We start from the raw sequence: 24,453 nt of genomic DNA, 5'->3' as shown, positions 1-24,453 counted from the left end.
TTTTTCATTAAGAATAATAGACTAATGAACCCATAATTCAAGCAACCCACCCTCGAATTGGCGCTAATTCTAAACCTAAAGTATATGCGCACGGCGCTCTGTCAGATCTGTGTTGGGTTTTGCTCAATATGATAATAAGTGGCAGATCAGACTTGCTGCAGTTGAATATCTAAAGATCTGAATATCATAGTATAAAATACTATGTGGAGGATGCAAGATAATTTTAAATAATATGACTGTGTGGTGAACCTTACTCATATTTAAACAACTATTGCTTTGTGTTGTTGGTCAGATAAAATGACAGAGAAGAAAAACGGACATTAGATCATTTTTCAGTGCACCAAAACGCCAAATAAGCACAATTATTTTTATTTTTTTATTTTTTGTGGTACACATATCCTTACAAGTACGATTTTGGCTATATTATTTGTGTCCCCTTCAAAAATTGCTCTTGAGAAATTTCATGTTTATCGTCCCCCCCTACTGTTAGATAAAATTTACGCCCCTGGGCACGTCACATCTTTGTGGTTTTCCCACAAACTCGTGGCGAGCTGTTTGTGTGGGGTCTGGGCTACCTCACTATGACTGTGAGGGGTAATGAGATGTGATTGGACCAGCCGAGGAACTGCATTAGCTGCTAATTGTGTCCATGTCTCATTGACTTTTACTTCTGACTGGTAGGTCTATTTCCTCTCTTATTAAGAGCCAAGGCCACATTCACCAGCGCAATTACTGCAAGGTTATGAGGGTAATGTGCCATACTCGCTAGGCCTCTTCTGAAACCTGCCTTGCTGTCTACTGTACACAGTTGCCTTATCTTCACAGAAATGGACCATCATAAGTGACTGATTTGGAATGCTCTTCATATACATACCACACAAATAGTGCTCCTCATGTTCAGCTTGTGGGAGATTGGAGAATCGATTCCAATGGTTACAATGGTTGGTGCATGTGGCCAAGTTAATGCTAAAGGCTTGTTCATGCCAGGATGATTATCACGTGCGCTTATTATCGCCAACGTTTAAAGCCTTGTGACAAAAGGGCGCCAATGTGAGTGTTCACACCGGCACGCAAAATGCTAGGCGTATAAGGTAATAGCATAATTTAAGAAAAAAAACACCTCGGGTTTGTTTTCTGGTTTGACGCCGCATTAAAAAAACTGTCCGACCAATGAGATCGGTGCTTTTGTTCACGTGCCTGGAGCTGCTGAAGTTACAGTAAAACACGACTTGGTGATGCTCAAGCACAAAGCGGTCTTGCCGAGCACACGTTGATAACTAAGACGACGATGAAGAGGAAGTAAGTAGACAAAGAAGAAGATGCAACGAGGCAAGATGAATGTAGAGCTGCTGGTCTCTTTGGTGTCTGAACACAAAGAACTTTATGACAAACGCCACAGCGACTACAAAAATCTGGATGGGAGGAATTGCAGACCAAATAGGATTCGATGGTGAGTTTCCATTGAATCCTACTTGAGCTGCAATCAAATTAAAAGCGCCATCTACTGGATTTGCAGGTTCACTCGGCGCATCGCCAGTGAAAATCGCTTGGGTATGATCACAAAGACGTGCCGAAAAACGCTGCCGATAAGCGTGCGCGATGTGCACGAGGTTTAATACTCAACACGAAGCAGAAAGCATACAATAAATGCACATATTAAGTAATATAGTGCATTTAATTTAAATATTTTTCTTTTTGTATCTAATGAAATATCTAATTCAGTCATGAAACTCTAGATGGCGCAGGTCCTTTACATGCAATCTGCAAGCAATCACATCATTACCACATGGCACAATCTGATTGGTCTCTGCTAATCCTGCAACCAATGCGATTGCTTGCTCAGCATTTAACCCTTTAGGCGCCAGAGGTTTTTTCCTAAAACATTTGATTTTGACATCTTAATTTCTAAAGGCTATATCTTAAAAATGATAAAAGATAGAGACTTTCTGTAAATTAGAGAAATATTAAGGATGACCCAAAGTTTATGTATGGATTACATTTTCCCATCTAATTTGCATATTATGACGTCATATGGTGGTGGCCATCGTGGATTATAGAATTTTCATGAAAAGTCACATGTTTAAATTATAAAACTTCTTTGCCCCCAAAATGTCCCTCACCTTCTGTATGCTAGGTAAATAGTAAACAAACTGTGTAAATCATTACTAATAAATGGTAGAAACAAACCGAATGCAGCGGTTGACCTTTTGCTGTAGAGATTTTCCATTTACTATATACAGTAGGCACTCTGATTCCATGTATGGGGCACATGTATATTATTCATATGACACACAAACACAAGTAGACAAGACCTGTTTAGTTCAAAAGCTCACTCGCCACTGCAAGGCAGAGATCATGAGTGAGATGACGAGACAAGACGAGAGACAGATGCGCGCGCGCCCACCGAGTGTGCACAGTTCGGACTACTGTCATTGTCATTGCGACTCCCCACCCTGCCTCCACGTTGCCCCCTAACTGTCCTATGAATACTTCGACCTCGTCTAACATACCTAGTGGCATTAGACAAAGTCTCCACCACAATACTGTCGCCGCGATTGCGGAGAGGCACACGATCAGAAGACAAAGCTTCATGGCTAGCGCGGTAAAAATCTCCCGTCTCGTTCCCCACAACACTAACACACACACCTGCTAACTTCGCGATGAACACTCAGACCCCGGGAAACATTGTTTCCACCACTGACATTGGGCAAATGACCATCTACATTGGGCAAAGGATTCACCGTTTGTGCTTGGTGTAGGGCTATACTTTCACTTTCAGAATCATCGTTATATTCTGAAGGCAGATATTCCCCTTCAGAGTCAGGGTCCGCGAACAGAAGACCCAACACTTCATTGCGGGTAAGCTTTATTGATACCATTAGAAAATAATAATAATCGAATGCAAATACTCGCTGAAGTTGACAATATTGCTCTGATGAAATGCCTCACTCGCACACTAGCTCGCCGTTTGTTCGCACTGATTCAATGTGCTCTGCGTTTTTTTGAGTCGGGATGAAGTATGACATGTCTGCCATCTAGTGGAGGGTAGGTTGAACAAAATTTGACACCCTATTTGACAAAATCGTCCGTTTTATTCAGTGCCGCATCTTGTCGAGTAAACTCAACCGTGGCGCCTAGAGGGTTAAAAGTCTGGTTGAGTGTTTGCTGTAGGCTAGTCCTGCCGCGCATTATCAGAGTTACTCTGAGACCCTCCACTTCCCCCAGCTCCACCTGCCTAGATCTGCTATGGGATTTACACATGTTCAGAGCCGTGTTTTCACTGCAGGAACTTTCCTCAGGAACTAGGGACTTTGAGGAACCGGCGTGTTGAGGAACCGGCGTGTTGACTCAGATTGTTCGAATATTACAATTAAATAATACTTAAATCGATATGTCATCCTCAATAAACCCGTCTCCAGCGTGTTGCCTCTGATCATTCGAATATTGCACTTTAATAATTATTTAATCAACATCATCCTCAATAAACCCGTCTCCAGCATGTTGCCCCCGGTCCCTCATATATTCTGATCTATTATGACCTCTGAGCTGTAAAGCTGCCAGAATAATAATAATAATACGCTGTTTGTTAATTGGCCAGAGGAGAACTGGCACCCCGACTGAGCCTGGTTTCTCCCAAGGTTTATTTTTCTCCATTAGGTCACCTAATGGGGTTTTGGTTTCCTTGCCACTGTTGCCTCTGGCTTGGCGTGCTCAGTCGGGGACACTACATTTTTAAACTAAACATCGAAATAAATCTAAATAATAAACTAAATTAACCATTTAAACTAAATTACTGATCGAATTATTGATCTAAAGCCCACACTTTCACTGTATGATAATTAAAATGAACTGATGACATCAGCGTTTTTTCCAGAATGGCTATACAGCTGAATAAAATTATGCTGCATTATTTTCCTGTTTAACACTGTAAAGCTGCTTTGAAACAATCTACATTGTTAAAAGCGCTATATAAATAAAGTTGACTTGACTTGACTTGACTTGAGGTGGTACTCGATGTGCTTCAACTGCAGGGACCAGGGTTTAAATTAAGTTCCGGGTAAAAATTTCCCCCTCAGAAAGTCCCAGCTCATGAGGTATATCTTGCATGCTCAGAGCATCGTGTCTGTGTATCTCTTAGCAATAGCAAATCCATACTTACTCTGTACCAGCAGCGTAGCAGATCTAGTCCACCAAAACCAAATACATTAACATTTGCCATATTCAAAAACTATTTTGAGAGTTAGCCTACCATGATTCAATATCCAATATTAACCGTTACGATACATTTAAAAAAATATTGGCAGATACTGTGCATCCCTACTTAAAATGCTGTCTAACTAGATCTACACAGCTTCTAGACCGTTGGATGCCCGTACATTTCTAAATAATCTCTTTTGGTGATACTTCTTCTCCTTCTGAGAACTCCTCACTTGTTTGTCTAGTTAATTTTGTATGATGTTTTGATTGATTACGGTTATTGATTTACACAGCGGGAAAATGAAATTGACAACTGATTGATGCACTTGGTCCTTTGACCTTGCTTTGAATCTCATTTCACAATGCCTGCCATTGCCTATAATAAAAGTACAGCCTAACTGCATTTTCAAAATCTATTTATTGTATTTTCTGGAGGCTGGGTAGGACATCAGGCAGAGCTGAGAGAGAAGGCCACATGGAGTTTAAATGAAATTTGTCATTGATTATTCCCCAGACCAGTTACCTGAGATATCAGAGCCAGAATCCTGTCTGGAAAGCCAAAAACCCAATGTGCTTTGACTTATTTTGCTCCTCCCCTCCTCCGTCATGTTCTGTTTTCCTGTCTTCCTCTTAATCTTTTTCACTTGATCTGGTTCGCTCACTCTCCCTTCCCTCTCACTTAATGACCAAAAAATGGCATGCACCCAAAGCCCAGGAATAATAGCGCTCTCTAGTCGTTAGATTCTTGGCTGACATTGTTCTGGACACACACACACGCTCTCTCTCTCACACTAAACCCAAGTCTTTTCACAACGCGCTGTGAATCACAGGTTCCTGGAGGACGTGCTGTTGGCAGCAGCTCTCAAGGTCCCATTGAGCCAGCGGCTGGCAACGGTAGCCGATGGGAGAGAAGGATGACTCTCCTTGCTTCTGTTCTCTGCAAAGCCTTACTCTGTATGCATGACATATGATGTTGTGATGGTGGAATGGATGCTGAAAAACACTTTAGGTCTTCGTTTATCTCATGCACTGGAGAGCTTGGGAGTCCATTCCAATGACCTGCAATGAATGATCCCAGGTGTCCTTGACATAAGGAAAAGAGCATATAAAGCAAGAACGTTTTTTCTCTTTTATGAGCCAGCGAGCAGAACACTAGGGTAATGTCTGTCTGTTGTGGGAGTCCACACACCCTCCCACCTCTCGTCCTGCTAAAAGCCCCGGGGCTCTGAGAGACTGAAAGCCAGGCAGTCTTATCTGTGGGGGTAAGGTGTGTCCTGCCCTGCACAGCCCTTTAGCACTTCCCTCTCTCACAGCCCTATGGGGGACACAAAGAGGATTGTGCTCAGGGAGAGAAAGAAAGCTGGGGATTGTTTGATTTGGTGTGAAAGTGCAAGGATAGTTGACAAATTATACGGAAATAGGTAAAAACGAGTGCTGTCAATTGATTGCAAATAACAAATTCATTGGATTTAGGCTAATTTAATTGTTTTGAATTCTTCACGTTCAAATGTTAAACTATCAAGCTTTTATTTTGGGGAAACTGCAGGGTTCCCTTAAAGGGATACTATTATGCCCCTTTTTACAAGATGTATTATACGTCTCCGATGTCGCCAGAATGCATCTGTGAAGTTTCAGCTCAAAATACCCCACAGATCATGTATTTAGTGGAAGGAAAAACATGCTGTATCTTTAAATGCAAATAAGCTGCTGCTCCCCACCATACTTTTTAGAAGAGGGCGGAGCCTTTACAGCTCATGCCTCTGATACTCGAAAACTACAACATCTGTTTGGTTTTGATTATCATCTCTATCGCGGTCACGCTCACGTGACATTGCAGTTCTTCATCACCGTGAAAGTTTATTATCTGCTTGCGTTTTAAAGCCACATCAGTCTAAACTTCTGATATATGGTCTTCTGAGTGCACACACCCGAAACACACACACAGAAAGCTGGATGTCAGACGGAGCGTCCCATGAGTATTAAACTAAGTTTTCTTGTTGCATCTTATTGCGCTTAAACTTAAATACACACAAGGTTATGTTAAAAACACACAAAGTTCACATAAACACAGTCAGTTATGTCTGTGAACATAAACTGCAAGAAATCGCATAGATATGTATATTAGATTTGTGTATTGAAATGAAAGCAGTGTAATATGCAGTACCTACTGCTATATATGCTTTTAATATGAATCGACAAAAGGAAAACAGAAAATCTCTCACTGCTCTTGACTAAATAACTTTAGTAGCTTTAATAAGATAACATTTCTTACTTGAATGCTGCTGTTAAATGCTCTGGCGAGGAGATAATCATGGCGGACTGTGTACAGCTCATTTAGGGCGGGGTCTATGCTAATAGGGCAGAGTCCGTTAGCAGTCATGGGCAGGGCCTGCAATGTGATGTCACAAAAGCAAGAATCTGCAAACAGCTTATTCTGAGACACTGCTTATGATGTATGGGTATTAAAAAAGAGGAGTGGGTGGATTTTACCATATAGGGTGGTTGTGTACACACACTGCAGACACATTTATGTTCAAACATCATGTAAAAGTTCATTTTGCATAATAGGTGCGATTTAAAGCTTCTTTTGGATTGATAAACACTTCTCATTACAAGTATCGGAAGATGGTAGCTGCGTGTTTCATTCCCAATTGCACATTAAAGTGATCCAAACTAGATGCAGAGTTGAGGTCTGAGCCATTTTGAGATGTGGCAAACAGACAGATAATGAGCTGTACGAGTGTAAGAACACAGTGCCACAATTCACTTTAAAACATGCAGCGCATATTTATTGAATACAATTGTAGACTTTGCAATTTGATAATTTCATTAAGCCATATCGCTATTTTTGGGTTTATTTCGATGAATCATGCAGCCTAGTCTAGTGGATTATTTTACCCATTTTATCAATCAACAGATGAGAATTGTAAGTCTGATCACTTAGAAAGTAATCAAACAAGCTGCATTATTTGAGGCAATGTCTATAGCACAAACATAGCATAACAAGCTTCATGCTGAAGAAGGTTTCATAACAAATGCCTTACCATGCAATGAGTACATAGAAACAGTGATGCATATTGGGTTATAGTCAGTGTTTTTTGGTTCTACAGACTGAAGATAGTTGGTTTGGTGTGGTGGCACATTACCTTTGCCCAAAACAGGGCCAGCTATTCAACAGTTTGACTATTATTCAGCTGTCTCACTGCACACAGAAGGGCACAAAGGCCTGTGTTTTCTGTGGCCATGGAAAGTGGAGATCCGGACCAAGCAATGTGTGACAGCCCTGGTTACAGAGCAGGAAGAGAAGGGCACATTATTAAAACAGGGACCCTCCTAACCACATGAGCCCATTGGGACGTCCACATTAGCAATCTGCTCATTAATACCAGGTGAAAAACAGCACTGTAAAGTCACAAACAATTCTGAGCAATTCATTCTGAACTGCTTTTTTAGTATTGCATTTTTGTATCAATTTTATCTCTGATGTTTCTCCTTATGAGGATGGGATGTATCATCATTGATGAGATCTTAGGTTTTTTTTTCTGCATGCATGTTATGTCTTAAGGACAGGACAAACCATCTGATATGTTAAAATGGAAAATTATCTCTTAAAGACCTAAAATCTCTGCCTTTTGGTTGCACAATCTTTACAAATCAGAGCATGACTTTCTGAACCTCTTGATGAGAAGCCCGATACCTCCCAATCTGTTCCGCACTTTATCTCATTGCTGTCTAGGAGAAACAATTGAAACTTTAAAGAAATCTGATTTTCTATGGGAAGTTCTGTTTGGCGTAGGGCTGCCTGATTAGTGTCGCCACAGGGTGGGCTTAACAGTAGGGTAGTTTAATTACATGGTTTGTCTTAATGACCTAGCTAATGATGATAAGCAGTAGCTATAGCCACAATTAATGCAAATCAGTGCATAATGTCCAGCTTTCATCCCCTTTAATCAACCCTCTGGCCTTTTGGAATCGCCCACGGCATCCCACACAAGAGCCAGATGGGAGTCCGTGCGTGTCTCTGCCCTGAGGAAAGTCCCCAGCAGTGAGGGAAAAGTGGCCACTATCTGCTTCTAAAGCCTGATGAATTGACCGCCGCAGCTGGTGCCATCACCCCTCAATCTGTGGTCAGATCCGCCTCGAGTGTTCGCACACAGTCTGGGCCAGTATTAAGTGTCGCTTATAACAGGTGTGACGCTCTTTGCGTCTGTGATAATATCTTATTTCTGCCTCATGGCAATGACAGACTGATGTTCCGTTGAATTGCTGTGGTCTTAAAGGGGTCACGTCATATATTTTTCATGGCACTTTTATGACTTTTTTCATGACCTTTCCCCTTCTCTATCTCACCCTTAAAATCAGCATGAAGTGGAAGTTGTGATAGTCTTTTCTTCCCTATTGGGATGTATATCCAAGTGAAACGGCTTCTCAAACAAGGAAAAAATGTTTCGTCGGGACTTGATTTTGTCCATCGGGAATGGATTGGGTGGTTATGGTTTGCTATTGGTGGATCTCATGTGAGTGACTGTCCCGCCCTCGTGCAAGTAAACATGTCATCAGAGAAAATATGATGCTGCTTTTGATTTAAGATTGCAAGGTACATGAATTAAAAAAAAACCTAATGTGCATGGATAAATCATTTATAAGTACTGCAGTATTCCATAAAAAACTGAATTTTATTAAATAAAACATTCCATAAAATGCCATTTTGCATCATCCAGTGGACTTTTGACAGCACCAGGGCTTTGCCAACCGCCATAAAACACCTAAAGAAGAAGAAGAAGAAGAAGAAGAAGAAGAAGAAGAAGAAACTCAAAAACAAACATGACACTCATTTAAATAGGAATGTCAATTTTCAAGAATTTTTGTAATTGCTTGAATAAAATGAACAGTTTATCAATTAATCCTCACTTTAACATTGCAAAACAGTGAAACAGTCAAATTAGCAGGTGTCATCATCCAGCGCAATTCAGAACAAGTGGCCATGAACATCCCTGTTCACTCAAACTACAAGGAAAATCAGATTTCTCAAGATAAAATGTTTTAATTCCATATGTCTGTGTTTTTTTTTTTCTCTTAGTCATGGCTGCGGATGTACGGCTACCTCCCTCAGGCCAGCAGGCAGATGTCCACCATGCGCTCGGCTCAAATCCTGCTGAACGCCATCAGTGACATGCAGCGCTTTTACGGGCTGGAGATCACTGGAGAGATGGACCCCGTCACCATCGAGTAAGAGACTCAGTCCATCACATGATCTAATGTGTCAGCTGCACTGTTAGAGCTTCTGCCAGTCATCTTCAACTCATCCATCAGACCATTGATTTTTCATGAAGTACTTTCATCCCATTAAACCTGTAATCGAACAGAAAAACAGAGTTCCCCTCATAAAGAAGGAGAACCTTAAAGGGATAGTTATTTCTGTAATCATTTACTCAGCTTTTTCTCTCATTTTCTCAGTTTCTTTCTTCTGTTGAACACAAAAGAAGATATTTTGAAGAATGTTGGTAGCCAGACAGTTTACGGCATATACTATGGGAAAAAAATATATACTATGGAAGTCAATGGGGTCCATCAACTGTTTGGTTACCAACATTCTTCCAATATAACTTATTTTGTGTTCAACTGAAGAAAGAAACTCATACAGGTTTGGAACAAATAGTGGGTGAGTAAATGATGACAGAAATGTCATATTTGGATGAACTATCCCTTTAAGGTAATTTTGCGGGTTATTTAATGTCTGTGGATCTACTTTTCTAGCTGAAGGATCCTGTGGTCACGCTTTATCAATGTTAACGTTACCCCTTTTTTTTTAGCTGGGTCGTGTTTCCCAAAAACATCACAAGCTAAGTTGATCGTAGAGAACGTTGGTGGCAATAGTCTCCATGATCAACTTGATGCTTTTGGAAAACAGATCCCAGTTTGTGACATGAATTTATTTAGAAATGTCCATAGACAACAGTTTAAAAGTGATTCTGTTACACAGTCTCATGCTAACACATAAAGCTTGGTTTATACTCGCCGCGTCCGCACGAGTGGGCGGTAGTGCGTGTTGAGTGCGCAAGACCCCATTTCACATGGCGGTGTGCAGTGCATTTTTTGTAACTTTCCGCGCGGCTCCATATCCGAAGATGCACAAGTTTGAGGTGAATCATTCACATCAAGAATGATAACTATGATAACTATTTTAGTGTCCAAATAAAAAGGCAAATAGTCCAGGTGGGAGGAGCTGCGGAATCTCGAGGTCATGAAAAGGAAGACGATGAAAATGTAAATTCTTGTATTTTCGCATTCTGTTACCACAATTCGGAACGGCACAAACGCGAACCATTTCTTCTTCACTTGTGAACCGATCATCACTCTTCACACACACAACGCTCCTCCCACCTGGACTATTTGCCTTTTTACGGCTACAACTGAGTTCCCACGGGACTTCAGCGCGAGACTACAGCGAGCCATCTAAAACACTATTTAGGTGAATTTAAACAATGGCTAAGTGGCTAAACGCATCTAGTCATGTAAGGGCCCTGTTCATGTTGGACAGACTTTTTAATTGCATTTTGTGTCTGTTAAGAGGCACAAAGACACTCTTTATGTATATGCCCCCATAACTCCAGTTTTAGCTGAGTGGGAGCTCTGGGCATTAACTGTAACAGCTCCGTGCTGCAAGCACCAATCCAGTTCATTTTTTCTATAGACAGTACTCACAAAAGTATAACGATCAAGATTAACTTAAAAATTCCCCGGAGTTCTCCTTTAAGAAAGGAAGATGTGTTCTAAGTTTTGCCGACCGGATACAGCGAAAGTTTAATCTATCAACTAGCTCCGCTTCACCTTCTTCGTTGCTCTGGTTGGTTGTAGCGTTATCCTATTGCGTGCAGAGGGAATTTGAAAGACCGTTTATCCCGCCCCTCGGATTGAGCCCCCAGATCTTGATGTGTGTCTGGCTTGTCAGGCTAGTGAACTTCACTATTCTCGTACAATTATGATTATTAAAACTTTATGGTTATTATCATTATAGTTATCGTTTTAGGTGTGAACGGGCCATTAATGTTAGTGTTTTTGTTTTTAAAACTGTGACAGCTGCCTATTTATTTATATAATATCATTCACTGTAATACTATTCACTGTGCTGTTTTCTAGCATGCTTATCTGCCTTTGCTTTGTAAGTGTATTATTGTAAATATATGTATTGTGTTGTATGACAACATACCACAGATGCTCTCCAGGGATGTTTAGTAAGTCCCCATGAAATCAAATAGTTTTTTGCCTTTTAGTATGAATATGTTAGTCTTACTGTTATCTATAAGCTAGTGTGCTCCAAAACAATGACAACCGCAAATAAGGATAAATTAATTTGATGACATCACTGCACTTCAGCTTCTCATCAGATTTTCTGTCCAATCAAATACTCTCTAGAATCTGAAGCCCCTACATTATAAACAGACACTGAAGCTGCGGCGGAAATCGGTCACTTGTTCACACACTTACTGTTTTCTACATGGTGAATGGCACATATATGCACAATATAGGGGATAGGGAACGATTCAGACAGTGTAAATATGCTTTCATTGGGGTGAATGAAGTCTGGTTTCACGTTAGTGTCACATGAACCGCCGCAGCTCCAGAGACACAATAGCACAGAGCGGATCATAGGATCGAGTCGCCGCAGAACACAAAGAGTATCGGACCCGTTTGAATTCTGCACAGAATGCTGTATTTAAAAGATATATGGAGGAGATTAGGAGGAGAAACGGTTAGAGATTAGGAGGAAACTGTGGTTTTAATGAGCTCAACAGCTCTGGCCGTCTAAAAAGGGGAGGAGCTGTTGTGTATGTCCTGCCCGGTCTTCCTGTTTCAGTGGAAATTACTTCATATCATTGAATAATGCTGTTTATTTCAAGGCACTTCAGTGAGACTTTAAAAATTAAATATTCCTTGAACTAATACGATTAAAGTCCACCCTGCTGCACAGTGATAGACATAAAAGAGCTTCCCCATTCGTTCAGCTTTCTTAACATGGCATTTCAACACTAAGCCCTCATCTGTTCCCTTCTTTTTAGGGCCATGAGGAGACCCCGCTGTGGCGTCCCAGACAAGTTCGGGGGTCAAATCAAGACCAATGTACGACGGAAACGTTATGCCCTCACTGGCCACAAGTGGGACAAGACCCATATAACTTTTAGGTGGGTTTGAATCTGACTCTTCAGTCCAAATCGTTATTATTTTCAGTGATTTTGATTTTGATTGCATCACTGTTCATCTCGTGTTTGTCGTGGATGCAGTATTCAGAACTACACGCCTAAGATCGGGGAGTACAACTCGTACGAGGCCATCCGAAGGGCCTTCAAAGTGTGGGAGAAAGTGACGCCGCTGACATTCGATGAGATTCCTTTCCATGAGGTCAAATACGGCCGTCGGAAGGAACCTGATATTATGATCTTCTTCGCATCTGGGTTCCACGGTGACAGTTCACCGTTTGACGGAGAGGGCGGTTTCCTGGCTCATGCTTACTTCCCTGGTCCGGGGATGGGTGGAGATACTCACTTCGACTCAGACGAGCCGTGGACTATTGGCTCGCAAAACCTACAAGGTGAGTCCTGTGTGCTTTACACATTGCATAATATGTCATTTTCCACTTGAATATATTGTAAAGTGTAATTTATTCCTGTGATCAAAGGGATTCCTGTCATTTTCAGCATCATCACTCCAGTCTTCAGTGTCACATGATCCTTCAGAAATCATTTTTAATGGCAACCTGTCACTCACATGAGATCAACCAATAGCAAACCACAACAATCCAATCAATTCCCCATAGACGTTATCAAGTCCTGCCCTACATTTTGTCTTGTTCCTGAAGCCGTTTCACTGGGAAATACGTCACAAGGCTATCACAACTTCATGCTCACTTTAAAGGGGTTATGAACTGCATTGTTTTATAATGTTTCCTGGGGTGCACCTATAATGTTAGTGTGATTTTTACATCAAAAATTGTCATAATTTAGAAATAAAAGGCATTTTTCCTACCCTGATTTTAGCTCTGAATGAACGCTGTTTGAAGGGGCGTGTCTGGTGTGAGACGCCGTGTAAACGCCCACTGCTGTGATTGGCTCCTGTGAGACTTCAGTGTAAACGCCCACTGCTGTGATTGGCTCCTGTGAGACTTCAGTGTAAACGCCCACGGCTGCGATTGGCTCCTGTGAGACTTCAGTGTAAACGCCCACGGCTGCGATTGGCTTCTGTGAGACTTCAGTGTAAATGCCCACGGCTGTGATTGGCTCCTGTGAGACTTCAGTGTAAACGCCCACTGCTATGATTGGCTTATCGTTGCGACTCGATTTCTCCACTCTCACGAATGCTTTCATCATGACTAACAGTGCAAACACAATGTAAATAAGAGATTTGTTGATTATTACGGGAGTTTTGACGCGAGTCCAGAATCCACTGATAAACTTGCAATGTTTGATTGACAGCTCCACCGATTGCAACGGGAGCGTTTTTTGATCGCTTTCTATAATTTAATCACAGTTTAAATAACTGATTATTTTCATCCTATTAAGAGAAACCATGTGAAGTTGAGCGTTTAGTCACTGGATTGATTTACTGACACATAGACAAAGAACATCTGACTGTACATGAATCATTACATATCGGAAATCACCGGTCACAGATCACAGAATTAACACAGTTACTTACATGTTGTGGCATAACTGTCGAGTTCATATCGATAAAGTCTGTTTGCAAAGCCTGCGCCGAAATTGTGACTGATTTACCAAAGAATCCACAGTGAAATGTACCGAATACAAATAGATAATGCTCACCTGAGATATTCACATTTTTGAAAATAAATAAGCACATTCCTAGCATTAGAATCCTTTGGAAGATAATGTTATTTTTAGTCCAGTGATCCTGTATCGCTCTTGTCTCCTCGTCATCTCACTAACACTCCAGTGAGCGGGGCCAAAGTTGCGGTGATGATTTAGGCGTTGATTTTCTTCTGCAGAGGCGGAACATTTCACAACAAGTCATTCGCCTTGGCTTGGTTATAATGAAAGCTGTTTTTGGACTAATAAGGACGTTTTCAGTTCTGAAACTTACAGGATATTCCTATACTATGATGACTTTTTATATGTCAAAAGCTCAAGGAAAATTTGCTTTCTCAGTTCATGACCCCTTTAAAGGGATAGTTCACCCAAAAACTACATTTTTATGTTTATCTGCTTACCCCCAGGGCATCCAAGATGTAGGTGTCTTTGTTCCTTCAGTGGAATGAAGATTTTTAACTCCAACCGTTGCAGTGTGATAGTCGTATAATGCATGTCAATGGGGATATTTTAGAGTATTAGAGCAATGAGAGTAAAAACACATAGGGCCCTATTTTAACGATCTGAAACGCAAGTGTCAAAGCGCGAAGTGCAAGTAACTTTGTGGGCGGGTCTCGGAGCTGTTGCTATTTTCCCGGCGGGATAAATGGCTCTTGCGCCCGGCGCAAATCTAAAATGGGTTGGTCTGAAGTAGCTTCATTATTCATAGGTGTGGTTTGGGCGTAACGTGAATAAACCAATCAGAGCGTCATCCAACATTCCCTGTAAAAGCAGGTGCGCAAGTTCCATTATGGATTGCTATTATTATGGCGTATTTACCAGGCGCACGCCAAGAGCGGTTCACAACCGAGGAGACTGATGTTCTTGTAAGAGCAGTGAAAGACAGAGAAGTTGTGTTGTATGGGGATGGGAGAAACCCACCCAAAATAGCGTCGGTTAAACAGGCGTGGGAGGAAATAGCCACAATTGTTTCATCAGCTGGCATCCCCAGGACGTCGCACCAGTGCCGCAAGCGCTACAATGACATCAGAAGACAGGGAAAGTCCAAGCTTGCCAGCATCAATCGGGCACGCCGTGTAACGGGAGGTGGATCTGCCTCTACTCAGGACCTGACGCCAGCAGAGGACATCGCTGCGTCCACCCTCACCGATTTTTTTTCCTGGTTCTTGACAGACAAACCAATTTGTTAGATGTCCTTATATACATATATGTCTTGCCAGAAGTTGCCACTATTGGGCAAACAGGTCTCCTTAATTATTAGACTACAATTAGCCTGAATAATTTGTAAGCTAGATTTATGCCTATTTTTTCACATCTTCGTGGCACACCACAATGATTTCCGTCATCTCATGTGTTAATATTTTTTAGTGTAACAATTTATGATTTGCAAAAATAACTGTTGCATCTGTGTAGATTACATGAGCAAAGTGTATGCGCGTTGTGCACGCTATACATTATGGTCAAGCATGCGCCCTTAAAATAGCATAATGAACAACGCGCAACGCGCCACTGACTTTAGACTAGGTTTTTTCTGGTCAGTGGCGCAATTGTTTAATGGAACAGCAAAATAGCACCAGGGATTGTTTGCGCCGGAACACGCCTCCTTTTTTGCGCTGAACCGCCCAGGTAGCGCAAGTTCATTCACTAGTTTAGCGACGTGCTTCTGTGGAGGGAAAAGCGCGCTTTGCGCGGGTGCAAAATAGGAATGACACATGCGTCGGTGTACAAAGTCAATTGCGCTGGGTGCAAGATAGGGCCCATTGACATACAAATCCTTATTAAACCATGGGGCTCGTGGCGACACATTGATGTCTTAAGACACGAAACGATCAGTGTCTGTGAGAAACCCAACAGTATTTATGTTATTTATTTACCTCTTATCAGACGAATGTTATCTAGTTTTCCCAGCGCCATAACTTCCGGCGAATAAGGTCAAAATACTAGCGCGATCAAAGATATATATACGTAGATGCCTCATTCAACCGATCCGCAGGCACTAATGAGGAATCTATGTATATATCTATGATTGCGCCGGTATTTTGCATGTATTTTGACCTTATTCACCAGAAGTGATGGCAATACAAATTATGGATATTTTTCTTACACAAACGCATCGATTCGCTTCAGAAGGCCTTTATTAACACACCGGAGCCGTGTGGAGCAGTTATTTGACAGACAGATGCATTTTTTATGGACTTCAAAAACAGAGCAATTATTACTGCAATTATAATGCTTGGATTAGACAGAACATTTTTAATATAACTAAAAATGTCATATACACCTCGGAAGACTAAATCATGGGCTAATTAAAATTTTTGGGTGAACTATCCCTTTAAGACAGAAAGTTACTGTAATACGGTCCGTGTTTCCTAAAGTAACTTGGAAAAGCCTCTTTGTCTTTAAATGGGCCAAAGGTTAACCATGAGATGTAGTTTTTCAAACAGTTTAAAGGAATCATTCCATCATGACACGTTTGATTAATTGCTGACGCACTGTAAGATTCACTGAGAGAGCTCATCATGCGACTTCAAAAGGAATCTCGAGGATTTTCCAGAGCCTATTTCCATAGGTATGTAATGTCTGGCTACAGGATCGTCATTGTTAGCTTCAGTTGAAGTCTCGGTCACAGTGTCACAGCTGTGAGGAGAGATGTCTCCTATTGCCCTGAAGTTGCATCTTTTAACAGTCGCTGCCCTCAGACAAGAGCAGCTTTGAATGACGAGTGCATTTGTCTGTGAAAGCCGTCATTGATTGAACTGTCTGAAAGCATTAGGACAACCAGTTCAGTGCTTCTCTTATCTGCACACTTATTAGCCCTAATGATGTTGCCTCTCTGACAAAAAAAGAAGAATAAAGAAACCTTGAACAAGCAACATTACTATCCGATGACTTCATACATCCTGCATTAACACTGGCTAATAATGCATATACAGTCAGTATTAAAGGGAAGCAGTCAATCACACCCCCTCGCCCCTCCCTGAAAATCAGGATTTAAGAATCACAGAGCCATTTACACTCGCCGAGTCACAGATCACTGTGACAGCCGGAAAAGGGAGACATAACATGATTAAAATCAGTCACAGACTGAGTGCACTGTCATTGCAAGTGTTTCCATAAATCGTGTGCAGATAAATGCAAATGTTCTGCACTGATTCACAAACTCCTTTCATATGAACTGGTAAGCCTGAGTGAGAGGAACACTCACTATGTCTTACAAATCTGTACCCATTCAGGACATGATGATGAGGATGACAAGTGCTCAAATGCACACTTCAAATTTCAAAAGTGTATTTCTTAAAAAACTGCACTTGCAAATAATATAACATTAATGAAATAAAATGTAACTTAAGTGCACTTAAAGAGAGTACACTTTCATCACTGTTCCTTAAATATACTTTTAAAAAGTGCACTTTGTAATCATCTCGAGTGTAAAGTTTTACTTTAAAGTACATTTTTGAATCATTCTTGCTTTAAAGAAGAGCCCTTGTTTTGATGTGTTGACTAAAAAGCACATGTAAAGTGCTTGATTATAATTTTAACTGACGTGTGTTATGTGGTATTACATTAAAAGTTTATACATTTTAAATTTGCTAAATTACAACTTCCTCATTATGTCCATACATTCGGCAGTACAGTTTAACCATATTTCAAAGACAGTAGAAATAATTATGAAATGACATATAAATATGCACTTAAGTCCTACTTAAGTAAAAAGCTAATTGCATTTAATAAAATGCAAGCTAGTACATTTTCATTTAATTGCAATTAACATTCAATTAAATAGTAAAAGTATATTGTTATAAAGTATATTGGGTAACACTTTATTTTAGTGTCCTTTTACATGTAATTACCATAGTAATAACAAAAACATTATGCATAATTACATGCCACTAACCCTCAACCAAACCCTAATTCTACCCTAACCCTATAGTAAGTACATGTAGTTCGTTATTATTAATCAGTGCTTAAATATATAATTACACTGTAACAATGACACCATAAAATAAACTATAACCGTATAGTATTTTCGTAGTAAGTAGTCTTTTTAAAGTATGCTAAAGTGTACTTCTTTTTCACACGGGTAAGAACACAAACAAATGTTTGTGTGTGGATCACAATCTGTTTGAGATCAGAGTTTGGTTTGTGCAAAAGTGGTTTTTGAAGCTGGTATGAAAGAACTCCAGCCTAATTTGTGAACTGATATTGACGACAAACGATTTGCCTACTATAGTGTAATAATGCATTTTCCACTGTAGCCTTCGGTGAGCATGATGAGGAGAAGGGGATCAAACTCTGCTGTGTACCAAAAAATGCAAGCTAAATGTGAAGACAGAGAAGTCAAAATGAAACATCATTTGCAAACCCATAATAATCATCTAAAGTGATGCATTTAGTGAAACGTCAATGAGAAAAATAGTGTAGACTGGATAGTTAAAAGTGTTTCATAGTAGAGTTTGCAGTCTATTTTGGGACTTCTTCCCTTCCTGAAACACCTGCCAGCTCTCATTGGTTAACGCTTAATCAGCTTGGGTGACGTCAGCCAAAAGAGTCATTTTGATGAAAGATTACAAAGACAAACACTTTTCTTTGGAATAGCGTGCACAGATTAACCGTTTACATCAGGAAGATATATTACGATAGTCAAAAGAGTCCATTTTCAAGAATTAACACTCATAAGCCCCGTTTCCACCGAAATTACCTGGAACAATTTGTCCCAGGAACTCTTTTTCCCTCAGACCTGCTGCTGTCTGCTTTTTCATCGTGGTCTTAAGTACAGTGAAGTTTCGTCTGGTGACGTAGGACTGCGCGATTTCGTCCTCCGCATATAAATAATAAAGCCTGAAACTCGCCGTCGGTGTGTAGTTACATCGTGTACTAAGACCGACGGAAAATGAAAAGTTGCGATTTTCTAGACCGATATGGCTAGGAACTATACTCTCATTCCTGCGAAATAATCAAGGAGCTTTGCTGCCATACCATGAGTGCAGCGCCGCAATGATATTACACAGCGCTGGAAAATAGGCTAACTTCCATCAACACAACCAACGTGACAACCTGCTTACACAGGGAGCGCTGCGGAGTATTTTCAGGCGCTGTGTAATATCATTGCGCCGCTGCACTCATGGTACGGCTCAAAGTTCCTTGATTATTACGCAGGAATGAGAGCATAGTTCCTAGCAGTGATGCGCGGGTCAATGTATAAACAACCCGCACCCGACCGACGTTTTCAACTAACCCGCCCGCAACTCGGACCGCAAAAAAAAGAAGAAAATATTGTACCCGACCCGCTTCCTGACCCGCATTTTTTAAAAGTAGTAAATGCTCATCGTAGCTCATTGGGCCATTGAGAAAATGTTTCAGGCCCTGGCGTGGTGCGCTCAGAGGTGCAGCAGCGAGAGCAGGAAGTTCTTGCGGCGGCCCATCATTTTCCATTTCAGCTCCAGATGCATATTATTGATGAACGCGATGTTTATGTTTCGACCCGGCTTGAAGAATTCATCAGCCCACATTTGGAAAACATTTGGAAAAGCGTGAAAGCCCTTAGGAGCGCAAACTGTTATTTTTCTGAATGCTGTATGATATAGCCTAGTGTTATGTAATACAGGCTTGATTTATTCATTTATTTCGTTAAATTTTCTTAACAATTAAGATGCTGCATGTGTTTATCCAGTCTAATCGAAGTGTGCGTCTCTCCCCCGACTTTCCCAACAAAAATCCCGCCCCCTCTCAGAAAATACATACAACTGACTTTAAATGCGTTTAAAAGTAGCCTATTAAAATGGTACAATGGCATTGCTCAGCTCAACGTTTTGGGAAATCGGGCATTTTGTCCCGCGTCAGCATTTATTCAAAAGTTAATAACGCTCAACATTCAAAAGGTAAATAAGGATTTATTGACGATCCGACCGACCGTGACCCGAATATCATTAAAAATATTTTTGGATGACTCGTAACCGCGGGTAACCGCGGGTGGCCGCGGGCACCCGCTCATTTTGGATCAACCCGCGCATCACTGGTTCCTAGCCATATCGGTCTAGAAAATCACAACTTTTAATTTTCCGTCGGTCTTCGTACACAATGTAACTACACACATCACAACATGTAAATAGGAAAATGTTGGCGTTATTTTGTCACTTATTGAGCAGTAGGCTAGCTGGAGCCATTTACCTCCAGTCTTTGTGCTAAGCTAGGCTAGCGATGGGTGCGTCAGACAGAGTTATGGCACGCACAGAGGTGAGAATGGTGTGTATGGACTTCTCTAACTCTGGGGGATACGGTGAATAAGCTAAAGTCCCAAAAAGTCGGCATGTTCCTTTAAAAAGTATGCTAAAGTGTACTTTTTTTCACAAGGGTAAGAACACAAACAAAGTGCAAAGTTACACATTTGTTTGTGTGTTTGCCATCAGAGTTTGGTTTGTGCAAAAGTGTTTTTTGAAGCTGGTATGAAAGAACTCCAGCCTAATTTGTGAACTGATATTGATGACAAACGAGTTGCCTACTATAGAAAATGTTGGCGTTATTTTGTCACTTATTGAGCAGTAGGCTAGCTGGAGCCATTTACCTCCAGTCTTTGTGCTAAGCTAGGCTAGCAGTGAGTGTGTCAGACAGAGTTATGGCACACACAGAGATGAGAATAGTATGTATGGACTGCTCTAACTCTGGGGGATACGGTGAATAAGCTAGAGTCCCAGAAATATCTTTTCATCCTACATAACGCGGTCGCTATTTACATCCCAAACCGTCTGTAAACTCTAGCGTTAACAAGGCAACGACTGACGCATTTGTATTACATTCCAAAGATGTCTGTTATCAGCCACAGTGGAAAATGAAACCACATCCGCACCAGCTGGGTCGGATTGGCACAGAATGGAGCGAGACCGGTTTGGCCCAACGGCCGATTTACCCAGACAACTAAATATAGCTTCACTTCCTGCAAGACCAGTGGCGATTCTGTTTAATGTGCACACTTAACTGCAGGTTCTAGTTGATATGCAGTATATCATGTGTCCCCAAGCCAGAGTGCCCATAAAGTGCAGCTGTGATCTCCCAGAGCGAATGCTGTTGTATCAGACATTCTTCACTCATTGCTGACCATTATCTCTCTCTTATACCACAGCCTGTGATATTTAATATGTGTCTCCCCCCAGGTAATGATCTGTTCCTGGTAGCCGTACATGAGCTGGGCCATGCCCTCGGACTGGAGCACTCCAATAATCCTATGGCTATTATGGCTCCTTTCTACCAGTGGATGGACACAGAAAACTTTGAGCTGCCCGAGGATGATCTCCGTGGCGTCCAGCAGATTTACGGTAACCTGACACCTGTGATGTTCTCACATCTCTGATCAATTGGGCCGTTCAGAACAAGAGCAAGTGTTTAGTGCTAGTTCTCTGGTGTAGCGGTTGTGCAACATTTGTTCTGGTCTGGCGCATTTGATTTCCGGATCCCGTTCTCTGTTGTTCTCCTTATCATCTGGCAGAAAGCGATTATGGGCAGTATAGATTTACAGTTTTAGATTATGTTTAGTTTCCTGGTCCAGAGTTATTATAAACACGTGTTTTGTTATGTTTACCAGTAAGTATTTTTAGTGGTTTTCAAGCTTTTGGTGTAATGTTTTTGTGGTAGATTGGTTTACTTTGCCCTTGACCAGGCATGTTCCTTTTGAAATATACTCTAGTCTTAAGTAATGTTTGTTTAAGTTTTGCATGAGGGAGTTTCAGCTGTGAGGGAGAACCGTAGGCATCCTTCCCACTTTAGAAGAAAGAACTCGTGCTCATGTCATGGCAAATCCATTACTCATTTCACTCATTATTGGTGTTTGTGAAGGCAAGCATCACTATTATTGCTCATACTTTAAAAAAAAGAAAGAAATTAAGTTATTTTTGCATGCAGAACATGAAGCCTAGTTTTAGAACCATTGGGACTTTTAGTCTTATCATATATATATATATATATATATATATATATATATATATATATATATATATATATATATATATATATATATTAGCTATCAATTTTATATTTATCATAGACTGAACTAAGAGGTTGCCACAATGAGCTATTATTAAAAATTCTGAAGTAATTGTGTTTGTTTCTTCCTCTCTTCCTTGCAGGACCCCCTGGCAGTTCTCCCACTCAGGCTCTCCCCACTGTGACTCCTCGGCGACCAGCCCATCCTCAGCCTCCTAAGAACCCTCCTGGAGCGCCCCCTCGCCGGCCGGACAGGCCTCGCACCACCGAACGCCCGGATCACTACGGCCCAAACATCTGTGAGGGAAATTTTGACACAGTCACCATGCTCAGGGGAGAGATGTTTGTCTTTAAGGTGAGCTAAAGAAGCTTTTCTCTGCATTATGGCAAAGAGAATTATATGTCCCAAACATGTTTTTGACAGGCTTTGTCAGATTCACTCAGCCGCCGTAGTGCTTTCTGAATCAGAGCAGGTCAAGCGGTGAAACAATAACAGTCGCAGTTCCAGGTGAACGACCTGACACACATGGAGACCTGCTGAGGTCGGCCTGCTCTCAATCAGGCTTTGTTAGGCAATGGGCCGTAAAAACCCCAGCGCTAGTCTTTGTTACGGGGCTGAGCTCCATAAAGAGGAAAGGAACCATGTATTTGGAGTCTGGAGTTGATCAGGAGATACATCAGACTTCATCCGCTCTACCCCTTTTGCTGGAGTTGCGGTTTTGTGGTCACGTCATGTCATGTGATTTGCTCTTGCATGAAAGAAGTGCTCTCTGTCTCTTTAATTCCTCTTTTTTTTTCTCTGAAAAAACAAACAAACAACATCATATGATCTTTCACTTTCTGCCATTAGATGAAAAAGCACATTATTTAGCTTTAGTCTTGCTGTTGGAGAAGTTAGAAGAAATGTACAGTATGTGTAAGAAAAGCTTTTTAACTAGGTTATTATAAAAATCCTAATGATACAATTGGCAAATATGTCCGTGCCCTGGTTAACCTTTATGCAGATAAATATCTAGGGACCAAAATATCCTGATTAAAAATTATTGATAAATGCTTTAGACTTATTTTTCGTTGTTTGTTCGAGGTAACTAATGTTTGTACTGTAAATGCCACCTTATTGTAAAGAGTGAGATATTCATTTTATTTATAGATGTGGTGAGCAAAAAGTACTTTAATATTATCATTGTCAATGTTATTGTCAATTCTAAATGTACAGGACATACAGAGGATTGTATTTTGTTATTTAAATAGGGGACAAGCTCCGAAGGGGCAAAGGGGCACCTCTTGTATTTTTTGGCGTTCTTCTTCATGTTATTCTTCTTCTTCTTCCGCTCTGGAAGTCTATGGCAGCCCATAGAACCGTATGATAGAAAGTTGTGAAATTTGGCACACAGATAGAGGACAGTCTGAAATGTCACTGTAGCAAATTTGGAGTGTCTAACTCAATCGCTCTAGGGCCACCAACTGTCCAAATTTGCACTCATGATTATGTTAATAACTTTTAAACCGTAAGGCCTAGACACTTTTTTCCCCCAATTTTTTTCCTCTGATTCTTTGGCTCAAAACGATTCAATTGCACCCCATGACGTCGTTTTCCATCATGAAAATGTTTCCGCCATTTTGAATTGGATTCCTCCTAGGACGTTGCTCCAATTTTCACGAAAATTTAACCAGATCATCTTCGGACCATGCCAAGAAAAATTCCCTCCGCTTTTTGTGTGTGTCCTCAGAGTGCCCACATACATAAGAAAATATCTAATTTCATTTAGGAGTTATAGACATTTGTATTTATGAGCATATAAAAATGACCCACAACCGACATAAAATTTTTTGACATTTGGCCATTAACATTTAGTCAACCCGCTATAATTCCGATTTTCCTACTGTGGTTTTGTCTCAAACGGATTAACGGTTTTGAAGATATTCGCGAAAGTTGTTTAAAAGCTAAATCACAACGTTGCACAAACCATAAGGCGAAACCTAGCATGTTTGGTATCGTTGGACTCGGCAAGGATTCAGGACTCCAATGCTGTGTTCACACCAAACGCGAATAGAGCATAAAAATCGTGTCTACCACGTCTAGTTGGACGCTTGAACATTTTGAATCCATTCCGTATAAATCGAGCGTTTGAAGCAAAATAGATGCGCGTTCAAGGCGCTCCAGGAGAAATATGTCATAAAACACCACTCTGCCTCTTTTCATTTTCATTAAAAATATATATTAAACATTAATAGCCACACAAATGTGGTCCAGGCAACTCCTACATTATCTTCACTGCATGTATATTTAAATATCCTTAAAAAAGAAAGTTATAAAACTTCTCCCTGCCCTCAGTCAAAACGATTTGGCAGACAACAAATTATAGATTCATGACACCAAAGATCGCCCGTTAGATCCACACAAGACGAACCACTACAGGACATCACAGCCAGCGGCAAGTGTCAGAAGGACTGGCCAAGG

At 40.9% G+C, this 24,453-nt stretch overlaps 1 protein-coding gene across 1 annotated transcript in view; it reads left to right on the top strand.

Annotated features, from left to right (window-relative positions):
- The window catches only part of mmp15b (matrix metallopeptidase 15b), a 44,638-nt gene that overhangs the window by 6,432 nt on the left and 13,753 nt on the right, over positions 1-24,453 (top strand). The window contains exons 2-6 of the mRNA XM_079801951.1: positions 9,278-9,426; positions 12,258-12,380; positions 12,480-12,787; positions 21,167-21,328; positions 22,136-22,347. Of these exons, the coding sequence (XP_079658077.1) occupies positions 9,278-9,426; positions 12,258-12,380; positions 12,480-12,787; positions 21,167-21,328; positions 22,136-22,347 (954 nt within the window). The remainder of the gene's footprint in view (positions 1-9,277; positions 9,427-12,257; positions 12,381-12,479; positions 12,788-21,166; positions 21,329-22,135; positions 22,348-24,453) is intronic.

Source organism: Gobio gobio (assembly GCF_949357685.1).
Source record: "Gobio gobio genome assembly, chromosome: 2".
In the NCBI taxonomy this organism is placed as follows: domain Eukaryota; kingdom Metazoa; phylum Chordata; class Actinopteri; order Cypriniformes; family Gobionidae; genus Gobio; species Gobio gobio.
This window is presented reverse-complemented; position numbering and strand designations above follow the sequence as displayed.